Source organism: Dromaius novaehollandiae, chromosome 17, assembly GCF_036370855.1.
Source record: "Dromaius novaehollandiae isolate bDroNov1 chromosome 17, bDroNov1.hap1, whole genome shotgun sequence".
Classification (NCBI taxonomy): domain Eukaryota; kingdom Metazoa; phylum Chordata; class Aves; order Casuariiformes; family Dromaiidae; genus Dromaius; species Dromaius novaehollandiae.
This window is the reverse complement of record NC_088114.1, coordinates 2,260,706-2,277,303: the sequence shown is the minus strand read 5'-3', so window position 1 is coordinate 2,277,303 and position 16,598 is coordinate 2,260,706. Positions and strand designations below refer to the sequence as shown.

Here is a 16,598-nt window from a genome sequence, read left to right as displayed (position 1 = left end):
TGGCCCAGAGCGACGGCAGGACGTGGCGCAGCAGACGTGCCGTATGGTGCTTGCTGCACACCGAGGCTTTCGGAGGCCATGGCTGCCTGTCCTTATTTCATCTGCTTCAAGACAAGTAAGCCAAGGCAAGCTTTAAATCCCTCCTTGCCTAGGCACTGGATTTGGGACAGGACTTGGTTGCTCCTGGTACTCATCCTGACTGCAACCTTCGGGCCTGCCGCCCCTTGCATCTGTGCGCTTTGGGCTCTAAAGCTAGCGGATGCTTGGTAAACTGTTTTGCTCTCCTGTTTAATTACCAGGGTTTGTGTTTTTTGCTTTCGAGCTTCTATTCTTGATGCGTTTGACTGCTTCATTAATAGAACGTTATTTTCCCTCTTCCGCATCGCGCTTCTGCGCTTGGTTTTCAGAACAGCGTTTTGTCCATTTTCGAGACCTGGGTTTCTTCCCCGTTCCCTGCCTCGGTGCAGCACCGGGGATGCAGGGGAAGGCTTTGCTCTGCGGTGACTGGGAGGGACCAGCTGCCGGGCGGTTTTGCTCTCGCCCTCGCAGGACCAGCTGTGCGGCCGGGACCCCACGCTGACGGACGAGCTGACGGCCATCCTCAGCGAGCTGACGCAGCTCAGCAAGACGGAGCACTCCAAAGTGGCGCTGCGAGCCAGGCAGGTCAGCGAGCGCCGCGCTGGGCCCCCGGCCTCGGCGGCCTCCCCGCGTGTCCCCAGCCGCCGTCTGCCCCTTGCAGGTGCTGATTGCCTCTCACCTGCCGTCCTACGAGCTGAGGCACAACCAGGTGGAGTCCATATTCCTGTCTGCCATCGACATGTACGGGCACGAGTACTGCCCCGAAAACCTGAAGGTTGGAAATCTCGTATTTTCAGTGGAGGGAATTTTGCTTTCCAGACAAGCGTTTTGGCTGGCTTTGAGGAAGTCTCGTCTGCAAGCCACTTAGTTTTAAAACTAAGCCTGAAAGGCATTCAAAGTCCTGCAGCACTGGCTGGTAACGTTGGTGCGGGTGCAGACGGGAGGAGGTGATGCACGGGATTGCTGCCGATGAAGACCGCGTCCCCTCCCCTTCCGCCCCGCTGTTTGGAGGAGTGGGGATCGCGTGAGGTTTCTTCACGGCAAGCTGGTTCTGGGTGCCTAGAAGTGCCTCAAAGGGCTGGTCCCTCTCCAGCCCTCGTGTCTGGACCGGAGTAACCCAAGTGGGACATCTTTCCCTGGGGATGCAATGGGGTGCAGGGGGTCCCACCTCATCCTTGCCCTGAATTTTGTTTTTCCCCTTAGAAACTGATCCTCTCGGAAACCACCATCTTCGACGTGCTTCCCATTTTCTTCTACCACAGCAACCAGGTGGTGCGCATGGCAGCGCTGGAGGTAAGGGCCGGAGGGGACGCAGCGGGAGCATGCCTGCCGCTGAGAGCCGTGCCGTGTCGCGTCGGGGTTGATGCGTGCATCACAGGAGAGGGCACCCGCAGTGTTAACCTTCCTCCCTCCCCGTGTTCTCTCCAGGTGTACGTGAGACGTGGGTATATCGCTTATGAGCTGAACAGCCTGCAGCACCGGCAGCTCTCGGATGGCACCTGCGTGGTGGAGTTCCAGTTCATGCTGCCGTCGTCCCATCCAAATAGGTAGGAGAGGTCACCGCGCAGTCTCTAACCTGGTTCTGCCCGTCCCTAGCTTTGCCGATGGACCCGATCCCTTTTGCAAAGCTGTTGATTCATTTTTTTTTTTTGTTTCTGCTAAGTGGGAGGGCTTTCAGAGGAAACTAGTAAACCTTCCTCAGACTGAGCTCAAGCTTCCCTGGACTGGCTTTAGTTACAGCTTCTCTCAGCTGGCCTGTGGTGTGCAGGCAGTCTGGCTGATGTCCGTGTAAATGCCCACTGTTCAGTGCTCTGATTTTTGGCGACTGTAGTTCCCCCACCTTAACCAGCTGGAGAGGGGAACTTCCTTTCTGGCATGTGAGGAGTGATTTTATTTTATTTTATTTTATTTTATTTTATTTGCTGCTGCCAAAGGGCTTTACCAAGCGGGCAGAGCAGGATGCCCCCTCTAACGGAGGGTATCAGCTGGCTGGACAACAGTTGTGGGTTGTCTCACTCCTCCAGCTGAATGGATAGTGCTCTGGAGCCTCAAATCCTGACGAAGGTGGGTAACGAGAGGAGTAGCAACACAAACTGGTGTAGAAGGCGAGAGGAGAGCTGTTCTTGGCTGGGCCTGGTAGGAGATGAAGAGCAGCCTTGGCATGAGTTTCACGTGGGAGTGTTGGTTTTGCGCCTGTCACCAGGCACCTCGGTATCTCCTGTCCTGCAGACACCTTCGCCCTAGTACTGGGTAGGCACAGCTGTCTGGGATGAGCAAAAGCCGAACTCTTGCTTCCTCCCCCTTGACCTAAGCTGTCATATCTAGAGCTCTGTCAGTGCAGACAAATAGTGTTTGCTAACTTCAAGCAAAACTGCAGATCAGTAAGGAGTCGGTCTGCACGGGACGCTGGCAGAGCAGAGACCTTCCGGCCCAACAGAGGGATTTCCTGCAGCTGACCCTTTCTTTTTGCTTTGCAAAATGAGTGGTGTTGCCTGGCTGACCAGCTCCTGCGACAGCTCTCGCGCTGGCAGAGGAGCGATGCCTCTCTCCACGCCTGACGGCTGCCTCGTCCCCGTGCAGGATGTCCGTCCCTGTCAGCATCTCGAACCCGGACCTGGCCCGGCACAGCACCGAGCTGTTCATGGACAGCGGCTTTTCTCCCCTGAGTCAGAGGATGGGAGCTATGGTCGCCTTCGACAGATTCGAGGACTTCACAAGGTAGGCAGGCAGGGGAGCTGTGCCCAGCCAGGGTGTTGCTGCAGTCGTTGTAGGGTAGAAGTTGGAAGATCCAAAGCTGCTGGCAGCTGGGCAGCACTCGGTTCTTGCTGCAGTCGGGGGCAGGTGATATTTTCAGTGTCACAGCTATTTAGTGAGGACACAGTATATCACTTGGACGTGTGTGGAGACGCTCTTTAAATTCATGCAATTCCTGCAGGCCTGGGGGGTGCTTGCCTGGCATTCATGAAGTATTTCTGTGTCATAAAATACAAGCACTTCGGAGCTGTATTTCCTGATTTTTGGATCTGGCTGCTTGCCGGTGGAGCACAGTGCTCAGTGAGGGAGTCCAGTCCAGCCAGCCCATGACCCTGGGTGGCTTGTTAGTATCTGAACCCCTTGGAGCTGTTGCCTTTGGCACGACATGGATATGGAAGTGCTGACTCGTCACCCTGTCCCCATTCCCTCGGTTTGGGTCCTGGCAGGAACTTCGATGAAGTGATCTCCTGCTTCGCAGACCCACCTTTGGAGAACTCCCTGTTCAGCGAGGCACGAGCCACCATCTATGATGAAGAGGACGCCAAGGTGGGTGTGATGCTGTCGCTGGCTCCCCCGGGGAGGTACAGGACAGCAGCGGTGCTGCTGAGCCAAAACATGAGGATTTACTGTGGAGTTTCATTGCTAGAACATCCGAGAGGAGCCAATCCATATCCTCAACGTTGTGCTCAGATGGGTGGACCACCTGGAGGATGAAAAGCTGGTGCCGATCTTCAGAGCCTTTGCCCAGTCCAAGGTCTGTTGCACAGCTGCGGATCTGGCACGCGTGTGTAGTGCTTTGAAGCCCCTTTGGAGGCTGTGTTAGCACTCCAGTGATGGCCTGTTGTTGAACTTGGTTTGCTTCCCCGGTGAAGGTATTTAAACCTCTCTTGAGGTTTCTGGGGGTCTTTCCTGTGCCAGGACACTGTCTTCTGTTTCCATGCAGAAAAACATCCTTGTTGACTATGGTCTGCGGAGAATCACGTTCTTAATTGCCCAGCAGGTCAGTAGATACAGAACCGCGGAGTGGCAGAGTTACTTTAGGTGTGCTGTGCTTCTGTGTCCCTAAAGGTCAGCCGGTAGCTATAAGTACGTTATAGTCAAGTATTGAGTGACAGCTGCAGCCAAACGTCAGGAGGAAAAGCTAGGAATTAATTAACAAGGGAGCCAGTGAATGATCTAGCTCCTGTATTAGCGTTTATGCTAATCCTTAGTAATGTGTGATTGTCGCTTTGTCACTTCATAACTTTCAGCTGCCTTTAAAAGACATGCACTACTTCCAGTTTTCTCCTCTTTTGGGGAAGGAGGAAACTTGTAGGGTTTCCCTTCTTGTGAATCCACTGAAAATGAGAAAGAGCCTCTGTCTGTCTCTAATGCCAGGATTCACGTGCCACTGTCTTCTCTTTCCCTTTTTGCTCTAGAGAGAATTCCCAAAGTTTTTTACGTTCAGAGCGAGAGACGAGGTAAGAGCCGTTGACCAGAGACGTAACCCGCTCCAAGACCGCTCTGGAAGTGGGGCCTGTCCCCGTGTCGCCTGGCCAGGAGCTCGCTCACTCCGCTGTGCGTCAGTTTGCAGAGGACCGCATTTATCGGCACCTGGAGCCGGCCCTGGCCTTCCAGCTGGAGCTGAGCCGCATGCGCAACTTCGACCTGACAGCGATTCCCTGCGCCAACCACAAGATGCACCTCTACCTGGGGGCTGCCAAAGTGCAGGCGGGCACCGAGGCCACTGACTACCGGTTTTTCATCCGCGCCATCGTACGACACTCGGACCTGATCACCAAGGCAAGGTGGCACGGGGTCCCAAACCCTGGCTGTGCGGTGGAAGCGGAGGTGTTGCTGCTTTGCAGCTTCTGGTGGCCCGTGCGGGGTGGGGAGGCCAAGGCCACGGTTTGCTCACCAGGAGTGCTTTGATGGAGGCGGTTGCACCTTGGGCACGGAGGTTTTTCTGCCCCGTGCGTGAGCTGCCTCGTGCCCCGGGTGCTGCAGGAGGCCTCCTTCGAGTACCTGCAGAATGAGGGCGAGCGGCTGCTCCTGGAAGCGATGGACGAGCTGGAGGTGGCCTTCAACAACACAACTGTCCGCACCGACTGCAACCACATCTTCCTCAACTTCGTGCCGACGGTCGTCATGGACCCCTCCAAGGTGAGTTTCTTGGCGGTCCCGCTTCCCTTCGCGATACGGGGCTCGCTTGCCCCTTTATAAAGCGTCTTCGCGCGGGTCGTACGGCCAGAGGTATCGCGGTGCAGCGCTGATGTGAGGGTCGATATCGCATCTTCCCCCGTGCTCGGTACCGCTGAGCAGACGGGCTGCTGGCCCTTCACCTCCCACCGTGCTGGGAGGAGCTGCCTTGGGGGGGGACGGATTCGGCAGCCCCCAGGAGCTTATTTTCTGTATCATGCCGTTGCTGCGGGTAGGGGACAGGGAGGCTGTTTGCTGAGGAGGTACTAAAATTTCCTGCGTAGGACTCGACTGGCGCTTTACGCGAGGACTTGGACAAACGGACAGCTCGCTGGTGGTGTGAGGGCAGGCAGTAGGCTGCTTTGCCCCAGCAGGACACAGCCTGAAAGCGGCCGTGTGTCCGTTCAGGCAGACGCGGGGCACCGCTTTTCATTATTCCGAGCAGGGAGGCTGTACGGCAGCACCGGCCTCTGGGGAGGGACGGAGAGGAGGAAGGGGCTTGCCCAGAGCAAATCCGAAACAGCCCCTCGGGGTGCAGGTGTGACGGTCGTGCTCTGGGCTTGAGCTCGCGGTGCCCTGAGCCCTGCACAGGCCACTGGTGTCCCCCGGGGCGGGGACTGAGCCGTCTGCCCCGCTGCGCCCAGATCGAGGAGTCGGTGCGCTCCATGGTGATGCGCTACGGGAGCCGGCTCTGGAAGCTCCGGGTCCTGCAGGCCGAGGTGAAGATCAACATCCGGCTGACGCCGACCGCGATGGCCATCCCCATCCGCCTCTTCCTCACCAACGAGTCTGGCTACTACCTGGACATCAGCCTCTACAAGGAAGTGAGGGACCTCGGCACCGGGAACGTGAGTGCGTGCAGGTGCCGGTAGCTAGCAGAAACCCCAGCGTGGGTGCCCAGCCCCGGCCCCTGAAACGCCCCGGCCCTGCAGCACCGCTTTAGCAGCCGGTGTTCCTCTGTTCGCGCACAAGCAAGCACCCGCTACAGCGAAGCGTTGGGGACTTCTGCAGAAACCACCCCCACAGCTGCCATCCTGATCAGTCCCCCAGAGCTGGAGACACCACCCCGGGGCCCCACGCAGCAGCGTGTCCAGGGCCTGCCGGGTTTCGTCCCCGTGTGCGCTGCAGCCATTTGGGCACCTCGGAGCGATGCTCTGCTCCAGAAGTGATGCTGAGCCCTGGGGCTGTTGCTGGCGTGTAACCAGGCAGCTTTTGGTCTGGGAGACGGAGGGGCGGCACGAGGATGTTACTAGCATTTGCAGCACAGTGATTTTGGACGGAGTCTGTCCCCTCAATAAGGATGGAAAATCATGTTGTCATTTGGTCAGATAGAGCCATGGACACGAGCAACTTGGCCAGGCAGATTTAACCAGCACTCCGGGCCGTGCAAGGCTCTTGCACCTTGACTTTGCAGAGAGCTATTTGCCTGCACGCTGCAGAAAGGGAGCCAACTCTCTGCCTTTCCTCGCAGATCATGTTTCAGTCCTACGGAGACAAGCAAGGGCCGCAGCATGGGATGCTCATTAACACGCCGTACGTCACCAAGGACCTGCTTCAGGCCAAGCGGTTCCAGGCACAGACCTTGGGCACCACCTACGTGTACGACTTCCCAGAAATGATCAGGCAGGTGAGTCCAGGCTGAGCAGAGAGAGGTTCCAAATTATTTAATTTCCTTTTCTGCTCCTCCCTCCCTTCATTTTCCTATCTGGGTTAAAAAAGCCTCTTGAGCTGGTAAAGAAAAAAGGATTAAAAAAAAAGACACCAAACCCCATGTTTTTGGCTGTATGAAGTACTTCTAAACCAGTTCCTAACCCTTGCAATTTGACATTGTGCTAATGGAGGATGTGAGCCAGAGAGCTGCGTACGAGGAGGAGTGCAGCGGGGTGAGGGCTCTCCGTGGCTCCAGCCCCCTCTTCGTTCGCGTAAAGCCCCATATTGCCGCAGGAGTGGGCGTCTGCGGTCAGCAATAGCCTTGAAGCTGCTGCAGCCCCCGTGTTTTGAACTTGTCCCACGTGTGGTGTCTCTGCAGGCTCTCTTCAAGCTGTGGGGCTCCGCAGACACCAAGGAGTCCACGTACCCCAAGGATGTCCTGACTTACACCGAGCTGGTGCTGGACTCCCAGGGGCAGCTGGTGCAGATGAACAGGCTCCCCGGAGGGAATGAGGTAATGGCAGATGAACTGGGAATGGAGGGAGAGAGCAGGGTGGGAGGAAGCTGTGCTGTGGCAAGGTACGGATGGCTTCCCAGCTCCAGCTGTGTTTAGCTCGCAGAGGATGCTCTTCAAGTAGAAGTTGTGTGTTGGTTCAGCTCTGACCCCGTTTCTCTGGAGCAACCTGCTATGTGAGCTTGTGCTGTCTGGGGGCAGGTCGGCATGGTTGCTTTCAAAATGAAGCTGAAGACCCCCGAGTATCCCAAAGGCCGGGACATCGTGCTCATCTGCAACGACATCACGCACAAGATCGGCTCCTTCGGGCCGGAGGAGGACTTGCTCTTTCTTAGAGCCTCGGAGCTGGCCCGTGCCGAAGGCGTCCCCCGCATCTACATCGCTGCCAACAGCGGAGCCCGGATCGGCTTTGCGGATGAGATAAAGCACATGTTCCAGGTGGCCTGGGTGGACCCCGCAGACCCGTACAAGGTGCGTGCGCACCTCCCTTCCCACCATCAGAGAAAACAGCAAACGACTTACTTGGGGAAGGCCCAGAGCTAGACTGGGAGGTAAAACTCCCACTGCAGCATCAGCTGAGACCAGGTCGTGCTGGGGGGTGAGCACATGTGTGCACCCACTGCCACGGGGAGTGTTTGCTCAGTTTTCTCCATCGGGATGGAAATAAAGGTGCCTCTGGCACGGCTCCTCTGGCATTGCTTCTCTGGCCGTGTTCCCACCTGCAGTTGCACAGGGTGGGTTTGGGTTGGGGTGTAGGTTTGGAGGGGGGCTGTGTCCCACATGAGTGCCTGTGCAGGGGGTTCTGCAGCTCATCCTCCTCATCCTCGTTTTCAGGGGTTCAAGTACCTGTACCTGACTCCGCAGGACTACACGAGGATTAGCTCCATGAACTCGGTGCACTGTGAGCACGTCGAGGAAGGGGGAGAGTCCAGGTGAGCTGTCGCTGTCTCGCCTGGCTCGCCCCGCGGCACCTGGCAGAGCAGCTCCTGCGCCTTGTCTCGTGCCCGCGGCGAGGTCCAGGCCTCCCGCGTCCTGACTTGGCATCCTGCCGAACGAGTCATGGCAAGCGAGTGCTTTCCCTTGTCCTGTCTGTGGCACCGTGCCTCTGCCTTCCTTGCAGGTACGTCCTCCTGGACATCATCGGGAAAGAGAACGGATTTGGGGTGGAAAACCTGAGAGCTGCCGGTACCATCGCCGGGGAGTCCTCTCGAGCTTACGAAGAAATAGTGACCATTAGCATGGTATAGCCTTTGAACCCTTCCCCTCTCCACTCTCCCGAGAGAAGGACGCTGCTCTTGTGCTTGCTTTTAAGATCACCCTTGGGGGAATAACGGGGTGTGACAAGTGACGTAGTGAAACTGAGTCCCCCCCACTGTGCCAACTCCTGCAGAGCCGGGAGGGAACACGCAGTTGTCCTGATGCTTGCTGGTTATTCTGCAGCCCTTTCTGCCTGGTAATTCTGCGCATCCTCGTGTGTGTGCCCCAGGTGACATGTCGTGCCATCGGGATCGGTGCCTACCTGGTGAGGCTGGGCCAGCGTGTCATCCAGGTGGAGAATTCCCACATCATCCTCACTGGAGTCACGGCTCTCAATAAAGTAATGCGTGCTCTGGCCGCGGTGTCTTCCCTGAGTCTGTCCCTACCTCTGCTAAAGGAGGCTGCTCCTTCCCACCAGGAGCCCCATCCCATGGGAAAAGGTGGTGGTTAACTGCATCGCTTCATGGGATGTGGCTGGGGAGCCTGCAGGAGAAGCACAACTGGGCTCATTTTGGTGATGAGGGAACTGTAGCACCTGTATAATATTGCTTTAGAGGCCAGGTCAGCCTGTGTCCCTCTGTCCTGCGTCATTCCCAGGCAGAGGGGCTGAGCAGCAGGGCTGGGTCGCAAAGCTGCTGTGGGCACTTGTTCAGCTCCTGTCCCTGGGTCCTGGGCTGGACTCGTCTCCAGGCAGAATCTTACTAGTCTGAGACATGATTTGAAACCTTAGTTAAACTGATCCAAAAGGCACTGGCTCTTTAGCTCTCTGACATGGGTTCTCCTTAGCTTAATATCTGCCTGATAAGTGGAGGTTTAAATTCTGCCTCAAACCAGAAGGCATGTGCTTGTGCAAAAGTTTGACTTAAGCCGGACAAGGAGGAGTTGCTTCCGCTTTAGCAGAGTGATGTGTGTTTCTGTTAATAATTTTGACTAGGTTTTAGGACGCGAAGTTTACACATCCAATAACCAGCTGGGAGGCGTGCAGATAATGCACAATAATGGCGTTTCCCACGTCACCGTCCCGGATGACTTTGAGGGGGTCTACACCATCCTGCAGTGGCTTTCCTACATGCCAAAGGTGGGTGGGTGCTTCAGGATGGCAATGGGGGGGTGTAAGTCTTCACTGCTGCTGGAGTACCTGGCTGATGACCTGCACTTCGGGGCTTTCTCCTTGCAGGATAACCGTAGCCCGGTGCCTGTCATTGCCATAAGTGACCCCATTGAAAGAAAAATAGATTTTGTCCCTTCCAAAGCCCCCTATGACCCCAGGTGGATGCTGGCAGGGAGACCACATCCAAGTAAGTGAGGGCAGCCTGAGACCTCTGCAGCAACTATCCCCTGTGCTTTTTGTGCCTGTAAAATCCTCCTGGCCCTTTGCGGGTGGTGGTGATCGCTGTGTTGCTGGGCAGGGAGCTGCTCCACGCTCACCGGTCCGGCTTTTCTCTGCACTCTGCAGCTCTCAAGGGAACCTGGCAGAGTGGCTTCTTCGATCAAGGCAGTTTCCTGGAGATCATGAAGCCCTGGGCTCAGACGGTCGTGGTCGGCAGAGCAAGGTACCAGGGCGAGCACGGGACTCCGGAGGGGCTGCTCGTGAGCTCCCACCGAGCTCTGCAGCTTGGGGATGCTCATGCGCTCAGCGGCTGGCCCTCCTCCAGCCGCCTTCTCCTGGGGAAGGGGCTCCGGCACTGCCTGCGCTGCCGAGACCCTCCTGGGAACCCCGCTTCGGGGCGCGGAGGAGGGGGATCCCTCTGGCCGGGGCGTAGCGGTGGAGGAGAACCAGCCTCCGCCGCGGGTGCTGAGGCAGCCCTGCCTCACCGCAGGTTGGGAGGCCTCCCCGTGGGTGTCATCGCCGTTGAGACCCGCTCCGTGGAGGTGACGATACCCGCCGACCCCGCCAACCCCGACTCGGAGGCGAAGGTGTGTTGGGAGACCTTAGGATGACCGAGCCGCAGAGGCAGAGTGTCCAGGAGGGAGGCTGCAGGGGAGAGGAGGAGGAAAGCCTGCTTGGCACAATCCTTCTGCATGTCTTGGTTCTCTTTCAGGACTGGTGAAACCAATGGTGCTTGGTCAATTTAATTTTCTTCTGGTTTTTGCACACTGTGTGTTACCGACCTGCCAGCACGGTGTGCTGGGGGATGCCAGCTCTGACCCAAATGCTCCTGCTCACCTCTTTTTTAGATAATCCAGCAGGCCGGGCAGGTGTGGTTTCCAGACTCAGCGTTTAAAACTGCCCAAGCTATTCGGGACTTCAACCGGGAGCGTCTCCCCCTGATGATCTTCGCCAACTGGCGGGGCTTCTCCAGCTGCATGAAAGGTACCTGCGTGTGGGGCTGGCCCGGGAGAAGCAGCGCCCGCGACGCCCTGGCCGTGCCCCGGGGCTCCCGGGGACGCGCGAGCCAGCCTGCCCGGGCTCCCCTTGCTCAGGGACGTGGGGTCGGGCCCGGGGAGGCGATGCGGTGTTGCTGGGACGCAGGTCCCAGCGTTTGGTGACTTCACTGGGCTGGTTTTGAGGGGCTCGTTTGGCTTCTCTGATGGAGAAAAGAGCTTTGGGCGGCTGGATCAAAAAAGCTGATGCGCTTTAGAGCGATGCTGGTGAGCCCTGGTGCTCTGGGGGAAGGAGGAAAGGGGCAACAGCGGGATGTGAAAGGCTGGGGCTTTTGCAGAGGAGAGGGGAGCATGGCCCACGCGTTACAGCGGGGCTGGCCCACGCCTGCCCTGGTGCCAGCGGCTGCGGGAGCGCCCGGTCACCGAGTCCCCTTGACTTTCAGACATGTACGACCAAATGCTGAAGTTCGGCGCGTCCATCGTCGATAGCCTCCGGGGTTTTAAACAGCCCGTCCTGGTCTACATCCCGCCGCACGCGGAGCTGCGGGGAGGCTCCTGGGTGGTCATCGACTCCACTATTAACCCGCTGTACATGGAGCTCTACGCGGACAAGGAGAGCAGGTCGGCCTCCCGGTGCCTCTGCGCGTGAGACGCCGGCGTGCTCTCCGCAGCCCGCGCGCGGAGAAATGAAAGCCAGTGCCTGGTCCCTGCAGAAAGCGTGGTCCCTGCAGAAAGCGTGGTCCCTGCAGAAAGCGTGGTCCCTGCAGAAAGCGTGGTCCCTGCAGAAAGCGTGGTCTCACGTGCAGAGACCTTGGATCACTGGAGATTTGTATCGTTTTTACCCTTCAGTTAATGAGAGCCATCAACTAAATGTTCTTGGATCCTTAGAGAGCAGCTCCCTGGGTATTTCCCTGGGGATGTTGTCCTGCGTCCGGTGAAGGCTGTGGGGGAGTAAATACATTGTTCTTTTGGGGTGATTGGAGGCCTTTTCTTTAAACTGAACTAATGCACACTAGAACAAGTTATAAGGAATGGGAAGGTGGACAAGAGTCACACACACTGGAAAGAAAACCCCTTTAGGTTTTCCTCTGCCCTCAATTCTTAAAAGTGAGTTGTCTACCGTAACACTCGCTTGTTCTGCATTGCTGACAGCTAAGTCTTGTCCCAGGATTTATTTTCCTCATGCAGGCCAGTCCCTGCTCTAACAAACTTTTTTCCAGGGGTGGCATTTTGGAGCCTGGAGGAACGGTAGAGATCAAATTCAGGAAGAAAGATTTGGTGAAGACCATGAGGAGGATCGATGCGGTTTACGCCAGGCTTGTTGAGCAGCTGGGTAAGGGCAGAGCGTTTCAGCTTGAGTTGCTAGGTAGTGGCACATTCAGACGTGAGGCTCTAACTCCACGGTGGTGTTGCAGACCCTGAGGAACCCCTCTTTTAGTGTCCATTTCTTTGTGAAAATTTCTTACAATTTTCCAGATAAGGGGACATAGCGGTGCTTTACAATACCTGTATCCACGTGCCCTGGAGCACCCTGACTCTGCAGCGGGTGCTGGACACTGCAGCACAGCGACTGCTCCCGTGCTTTGAGATAAAGAGCAGCTGACAGCCCGGCTGCATCACTGCTCAATGGGTCAACAAATACTCATTTCAGAGCTGGACAGAGGCTGCCTTCAATGCACTGGTCTCCTTTTGCCCAGTGCGATCAGCTTCTGCCTGCAGGGAATGGCGGAGCGTGAGCGGCTGAGTCGGAAGGTCCTTGCCCGCATCCCTCACGTGGTCCCTTCCACTCCGCTACAAGCGGTCCCCGCCTCAGTCCAGAGCCCTCTTAGCAAGGTGGCAGTGAACGCCATCTCCTTCCTCTCTCGTGGCAGGCACCGGACACAGCACAGCCCCTTAATGGCCCAGAGTTTTCTCTGGCTGGTCTCCGGGTGCGGGTGTAAATGTGCCACAGCGCGAGGGGCATCGCTTGGGAAGTCCCCTTCCCTCGGGAGCGTGGTAGGGACAGAAGCAGAGTGGGGCATCCCGGCTACCACGGAGGTCCCTAAGGGTGTTGGTCAGCAGTGGGATAAAGGTGCCTTTAAATGAGCTTTCTGTTGAAACAGCAGCAGAACGCGCCGTGGGGCCGGCTGCCGCGGTGCCGGCGAGGCAGGCGGGCTGCTCAGCGCAGCGTGTCTCCGGGCGCAGGTACGCCGGAGCTGCCGGACGCGGAGCGGGAGGAGCTGGAGAAGCAGCTCAAGGCCCGGGAGGAGCTGCTGCTGCCCGTGTACTACCAGGTGGCCGTGCGCTTCGCTGACCTGCACGACACCCCGGGCCGCATGCAGGAGAAGGGCGTCATCACGGTGAGCGAGGGCGCGCGGCTCGCTCCCCGGCGTTGGCGGTGCGTCAGGCCTGGGGAGGGTCTCGGCTCAGGGTGACTTTTTGCAGCTGCAGCACGAAGTCGGAAGGGAAATTGCCCTCCCGCAGGGGCCGGGGCTGCAGTTCGCTGTGCCGTTTCTGCTCCAGGGGCTGCTCTCTGCTCCAGCCCACGCTGGCTGGCAGACCTGCCCTGCACCGCCTTGGCACCGCGGGCAAGCACTCGCCGCACGTCAGCCGTCCTTCCCCCCTCCCCGGGGCGTTTTCTACCAAGCGTGACCCCAGGCCCTGTCCCCTGCTTTCTGCAGGACATCCTGGAGTGGAAGAACGCTCGCTCGTTCCTCTACTGGCGGCTGCGCCGGCTGCTCCTGGAGGAGGTGGTGAAGGCGGAAATCCTGACCGCAAACAGCGAGCTGAGCCACATCCACATCCAGTCGATGCTGCGGCGCTGGTTCATGGAGACGGAAGGAGCCGCGAAGGTACCGCGAGCCTCGGCTTCCCCAGATGCCCGTGTCCCTGCTCCTGGGCGGCGGTCCCGGTCCTGGTCCCGGTCCCGGTCCCGCCGAGGGCGGCTGCCTCGCTCTGCGTTCGCCCCGGTCTTGCTCCCGTGCTTCCCGCTGGGTTTAAACACGCGACAGGAGCTGCTGTTCTGCAGCTTGCGTCAGGGCAAGCGTGCGAGCAGCCCTGAACTTGGGGCTGTCCCTTCAAATCAGGTGATGTCAGTTGGATGCGGGTGTTCAACTGTAGCAAGATGGCCCCAAAATAGATACCAGCATCTTAATCTGTACCATCAGATGGAACTTCCCAGTGCGGGAATGAGAGACTTTCCGGCATCCGCGTTCGAGCGGTGCCGTCTGCCCTCGTGTTCGTACGGTGACTTCCAGGGCTCCGCAGGTACCGTGTGTGCTTCGTGAGCTGGAAAACGAGTGGCCGAAGGGCAGGCACAAGTAAACATGTTTTATCTTAACATTTTCCTTTTTAAACAGCCCACAAAGCTTTCCTGAGTTTTGATTTCCATACTGAACCTTTTCCCTGCTGAGTGTTACGTTGGACTAGGGGAGAGCAAAGAGCGGAGGGGGGAGCGGCGCGGGGCCGTCGGCTCTGCTTTCCTTAGCCGGGCTCATCAGGAGCTCGGTGCCTGGGAGGAAGACGAGATGATGGTGACCCTGGGAGAGGACTTTAAGGGAGGGAATTAAGGAACTGGAACTCAAGAAACGGCTTGCAAACCTGTAAGGACATAGGTGCAGAACGGGGAAGGGTAGCCCAAATGTCTGGCTGCGTAAAGAGAGGAAGAAGCCGCGGGACGTGGCGGGGAGGAGGAGGAGGAGGAGGGGGAGGCAGGCTGGGGGGGACCCGAGCCGCCTCCCCACGGTGCTGCTCCCCCAGGGCTACCTGTGGGACAACAACCAGGTGGTGGTGCAGTGGCTGGAGAGGCACCTGCGGGAGGACGACGGCACCCAGTCGGCCATTCAGGAGAACATCAAGTACCTGAAGCGGGACTACGCGCTCAAGCAGATCCGCGGGTGGGTGGCGGAGGGCGCTCGGGCCCCGCGACGCCCTGGGGGCTGCTGCCTGCGCCGAGGCAACGTCGGCACCTCCTGGGCCGGGGACGGCGCGGGGCCGCGACGAGGCGGTTCTCGCTCGGGCTGCGAAACCGTCCCACCGGAGCGCGTCGCTTCCCCGAGCCGTGTTCAGCGACCGGCGCGCTGACCGTGCTCTGCTGTCTGCCTTGCAGCCTGGTCCAAGCGAACCCCGAGGTCGCCGTGGACTGCGTCATCCAGCTGGCCCAGCACATCAGCCGCGCGCAGAGGGCCCAGATCGCCCGCCTCCTCTCGACGGTGGAGAATTCCAGCCCGTCCTGACCCGGGAGGCCGCCGCCGCGCAGGGCGATCGCCGCGGGGCAGGAGGGGCGCACGGATAAGCTGCCGCTCGGAGACCAGACACCGCTCCCCACCCCATTGCTCGACCCTCGCCTTGAAGCCTTAGACTCGTGTTGTGTGCCTAACTAAAGGGTGCCGGTGTTTGTGCATTGAACTGTGGAGATGCTGGCTCCATCCTCGTGGCAGTCCCTCCGGCACCGGGGGTGGAGCTGATACAAGTTCATCGCAGCGGCAGTTCTGCAGAAGTTAAGGTTGGCCTAAGCTGGTCCCTGGAGCCTTGTACCTGGTGCAGCTGGGGACACCCCAGAAGTTGGTTTTAGAAAGAATTTAGAACCTTTTACTGTGTTTTAATTGCAAGTACTGGCATTAATCTTTAAAACAAACATCGGTCACGCGTTTCACAAGTGAATGGAGCTGGAGGTACAAACGGACTGGCACGGGCATCACCGGGGGACTGCACCAAGGAGGCCTCTGCACTGCTGGGTGTCGTGGCTGACCAGGTACCGGCACGAGGAAATCTTGTTTAAGACACAGTCTCAAACTGATGTTTTAAAAATAAACTAAGTAACTGAGGAGCAGTTTGTCTCATTCTTTCCCTTGCTGGGAGCAGTCGGTAGATGCGATCATGACTAGCTGACGGCCAGGAAAAGACTTCATCAGAGCCGTGTTTGCAGCCTCTTTTAGCTGTCGCTGGTGAGCCACGTTTGTAGCTGTTGCAGTGGAAGTATCAGAGCCACCACGGTTGGACCAGGAACCAGCAGGGCAGCCGAGCTGTCTGTTCCTCTCCAGTTTCGTGTCCTTTTCTGTCTCGTGCCACAGCTCCTTTGGACGCTCTCAGTCTGCTGCGGGCGCAGGAGAGGAGGGAGGACACTGCTCCGGGTCCACCCGCCCCAGCACGTCGGAGCGACCCACCTCCTCCGTTGAACCACAAAGCAGCGGTGAGCTCTTGGTCTGCTTGCAACCATGCCTCGTTCCCAGGTGGCCTGGGTCAGTTTGGCTCATGTAGTGGAAGAGCAGGTTGAATCCGTGCTTCCCCGTGTCCTTAGCTGTGTAACCTCGCGTTGTGGGTGCACCAGGGTAGGCTGAGCTTTCCCTCTCGGAGGGAGATGGAAGCGTTAGGGCATCTGTGCCTTTCATTGCCCGTTTCCCGTGTAGTGCCGGTATTTCCGTGATGTGGCAGTGCTGTCCACCGCCGGGGGCTCCTGCCGGTGCCCCGGGGAGGTTTCTCCGCTGCGGAGGTGCAAAGGGAGCTGTTTGAACGCTTTCTGGTTTGAAAGGTGTCACTGCACTTTGTCGTGGGAGGAAGGGTGCAGAACCTCACTGTAGGCTGGAAACATCCAGCCAAGCTACTGACAGTAAATGACTACAGTTGTCAAGGAGGTTTTCCTGACTTCTGTTTCTTTTGTCGTGGTATAAAACATGGAGGATTTGAGAAGTGGATGCTGAAGTGTGTAAGTTATCCAGAGCAGAGACCTGTGCTGCTGTAGCGCTCTTCCCTGGAGCGCAGAAACTATTTCTGTGCAGAGCATAACACCCTTGCTTTGAACCCCCAAAACCGGAGTCCTTCCGTGAATTGGGGTACAGAGATTTTTTTCAGCAGTGCGTTGATA

The 16,598-nt window shown here is 57.9% G+C and overlaps 1 protein-coding gene across 2 annotated transcripts in view; it reads left to right on the top strand.

Moving 5' to 3' along the window:
* Window positions 1–16,367, top strand: part of ACACB (acetyl-CoA carboxylase beta) — a 32,751-nt gene extending 16,384 nt beyond the window's left edge. The window contains exons 24-52 of one of the 2 annotated variants that reach the window (XM_026114660.2): window positions 550–663; window positions 740–853; window positions 1,282–1,371; window positions 1,507–1,625; window positions 2,659–2,796; window positions 3,279–3,378; window positions 3,479–3,586; window positions 3,776–3,832; window positions 4,251–4,292; window positions 4,399–4,614; window positions 4,819–4,974; window positions 5,655–5,858; window positions 6,482–6,637; window positions 7,040–7,174; window positions 7,376–7,645; window positions 8,009–8,106; window positions 8,295–8,415; window positions 8,661–8,771; window positions 9,366–9,509; window positions 9,609–9,729; window positions 9,888–9,984; window positions 10,252–10,348; window positions 10,610–10,745; window positions 11,200–11,377; window positions 11,977–12,089; window positions 12,941–13,095; window positions 13,417–13,587; window positions 14,495–14,631; window positions 14,844–16,367. In XM_026114660.2, coding sequence (XP_025970445.2) covers window positions 550–663; window positions 740–853; window positions 1,282–1,371; window positions 1,507–1,625; window positions 2,659–2,796; window positions 3,279–3,378; window positions 3,479–3,586; window positions 3,776–3,832; window positions 4,251–4,292; window positions 4,399–4,614; window positions 4,819–4,974; window positions 5,655–5,858; window positions 6,482–6,637; window positions 7,040–7,174; window positions 7,376–7,645; window positions 8,009–8,106; window positions 8,295–8,415; window positions 8,661–8,771; window positions 9,366–9,509; window positions 9,609–9,729; window positions 9,888–9,984; window positions 10,252–10,348; window positions 10,610–10,745; window positions 11,200–11,377; window positions 11,977–12,089; window positions 12,941–13,095; window positions 13,417–13,587; window positions 14,495–14,631; window positions 14,844–14,970 — 3,825 coding nt within the window. In that variant the 3' untranslated portion in view covers window positions 14,971–16,367. Of the gene's footprint in view, window positions 1–549; window positions 664–739; window positions 854–1,281; window positions 1,372–1,506; window positions 1,626–2,658; window positions 2,797–3,278; window positions 3,379–3,478; window positions 3,587–3,775; window positions 3,833–4,250; window positions 4,293–4,398; window positions 4,615–4,818; window positions 4,975–5,654; window positions 5,859–6,481; window positions 6,638–7,039; window positions 7,175–7,375; window positions 7,646–8,008; window positions 8,107–8,294; window positions 8,416–8,660; window positions 8,772–9,365; window positions 9,510–9,608; window positions 9,730–9,887; window positions 9,985–10,251; window positions 10,349–10,609; window positions 10,746–11,199; window positions 11,378–11,976; window positions 12,090–12,940; window positions 13,096–13,416; window positions 13,588–14,494; window positions 14,632–14,843 lie in introns of those variants that run through there. The other variant, XM_064521886.1, reaches the window with a different exon arrangement.
* The last annotated feature ends 231 nt before the right edge of the window (window positions 16,368–16,598 follow it).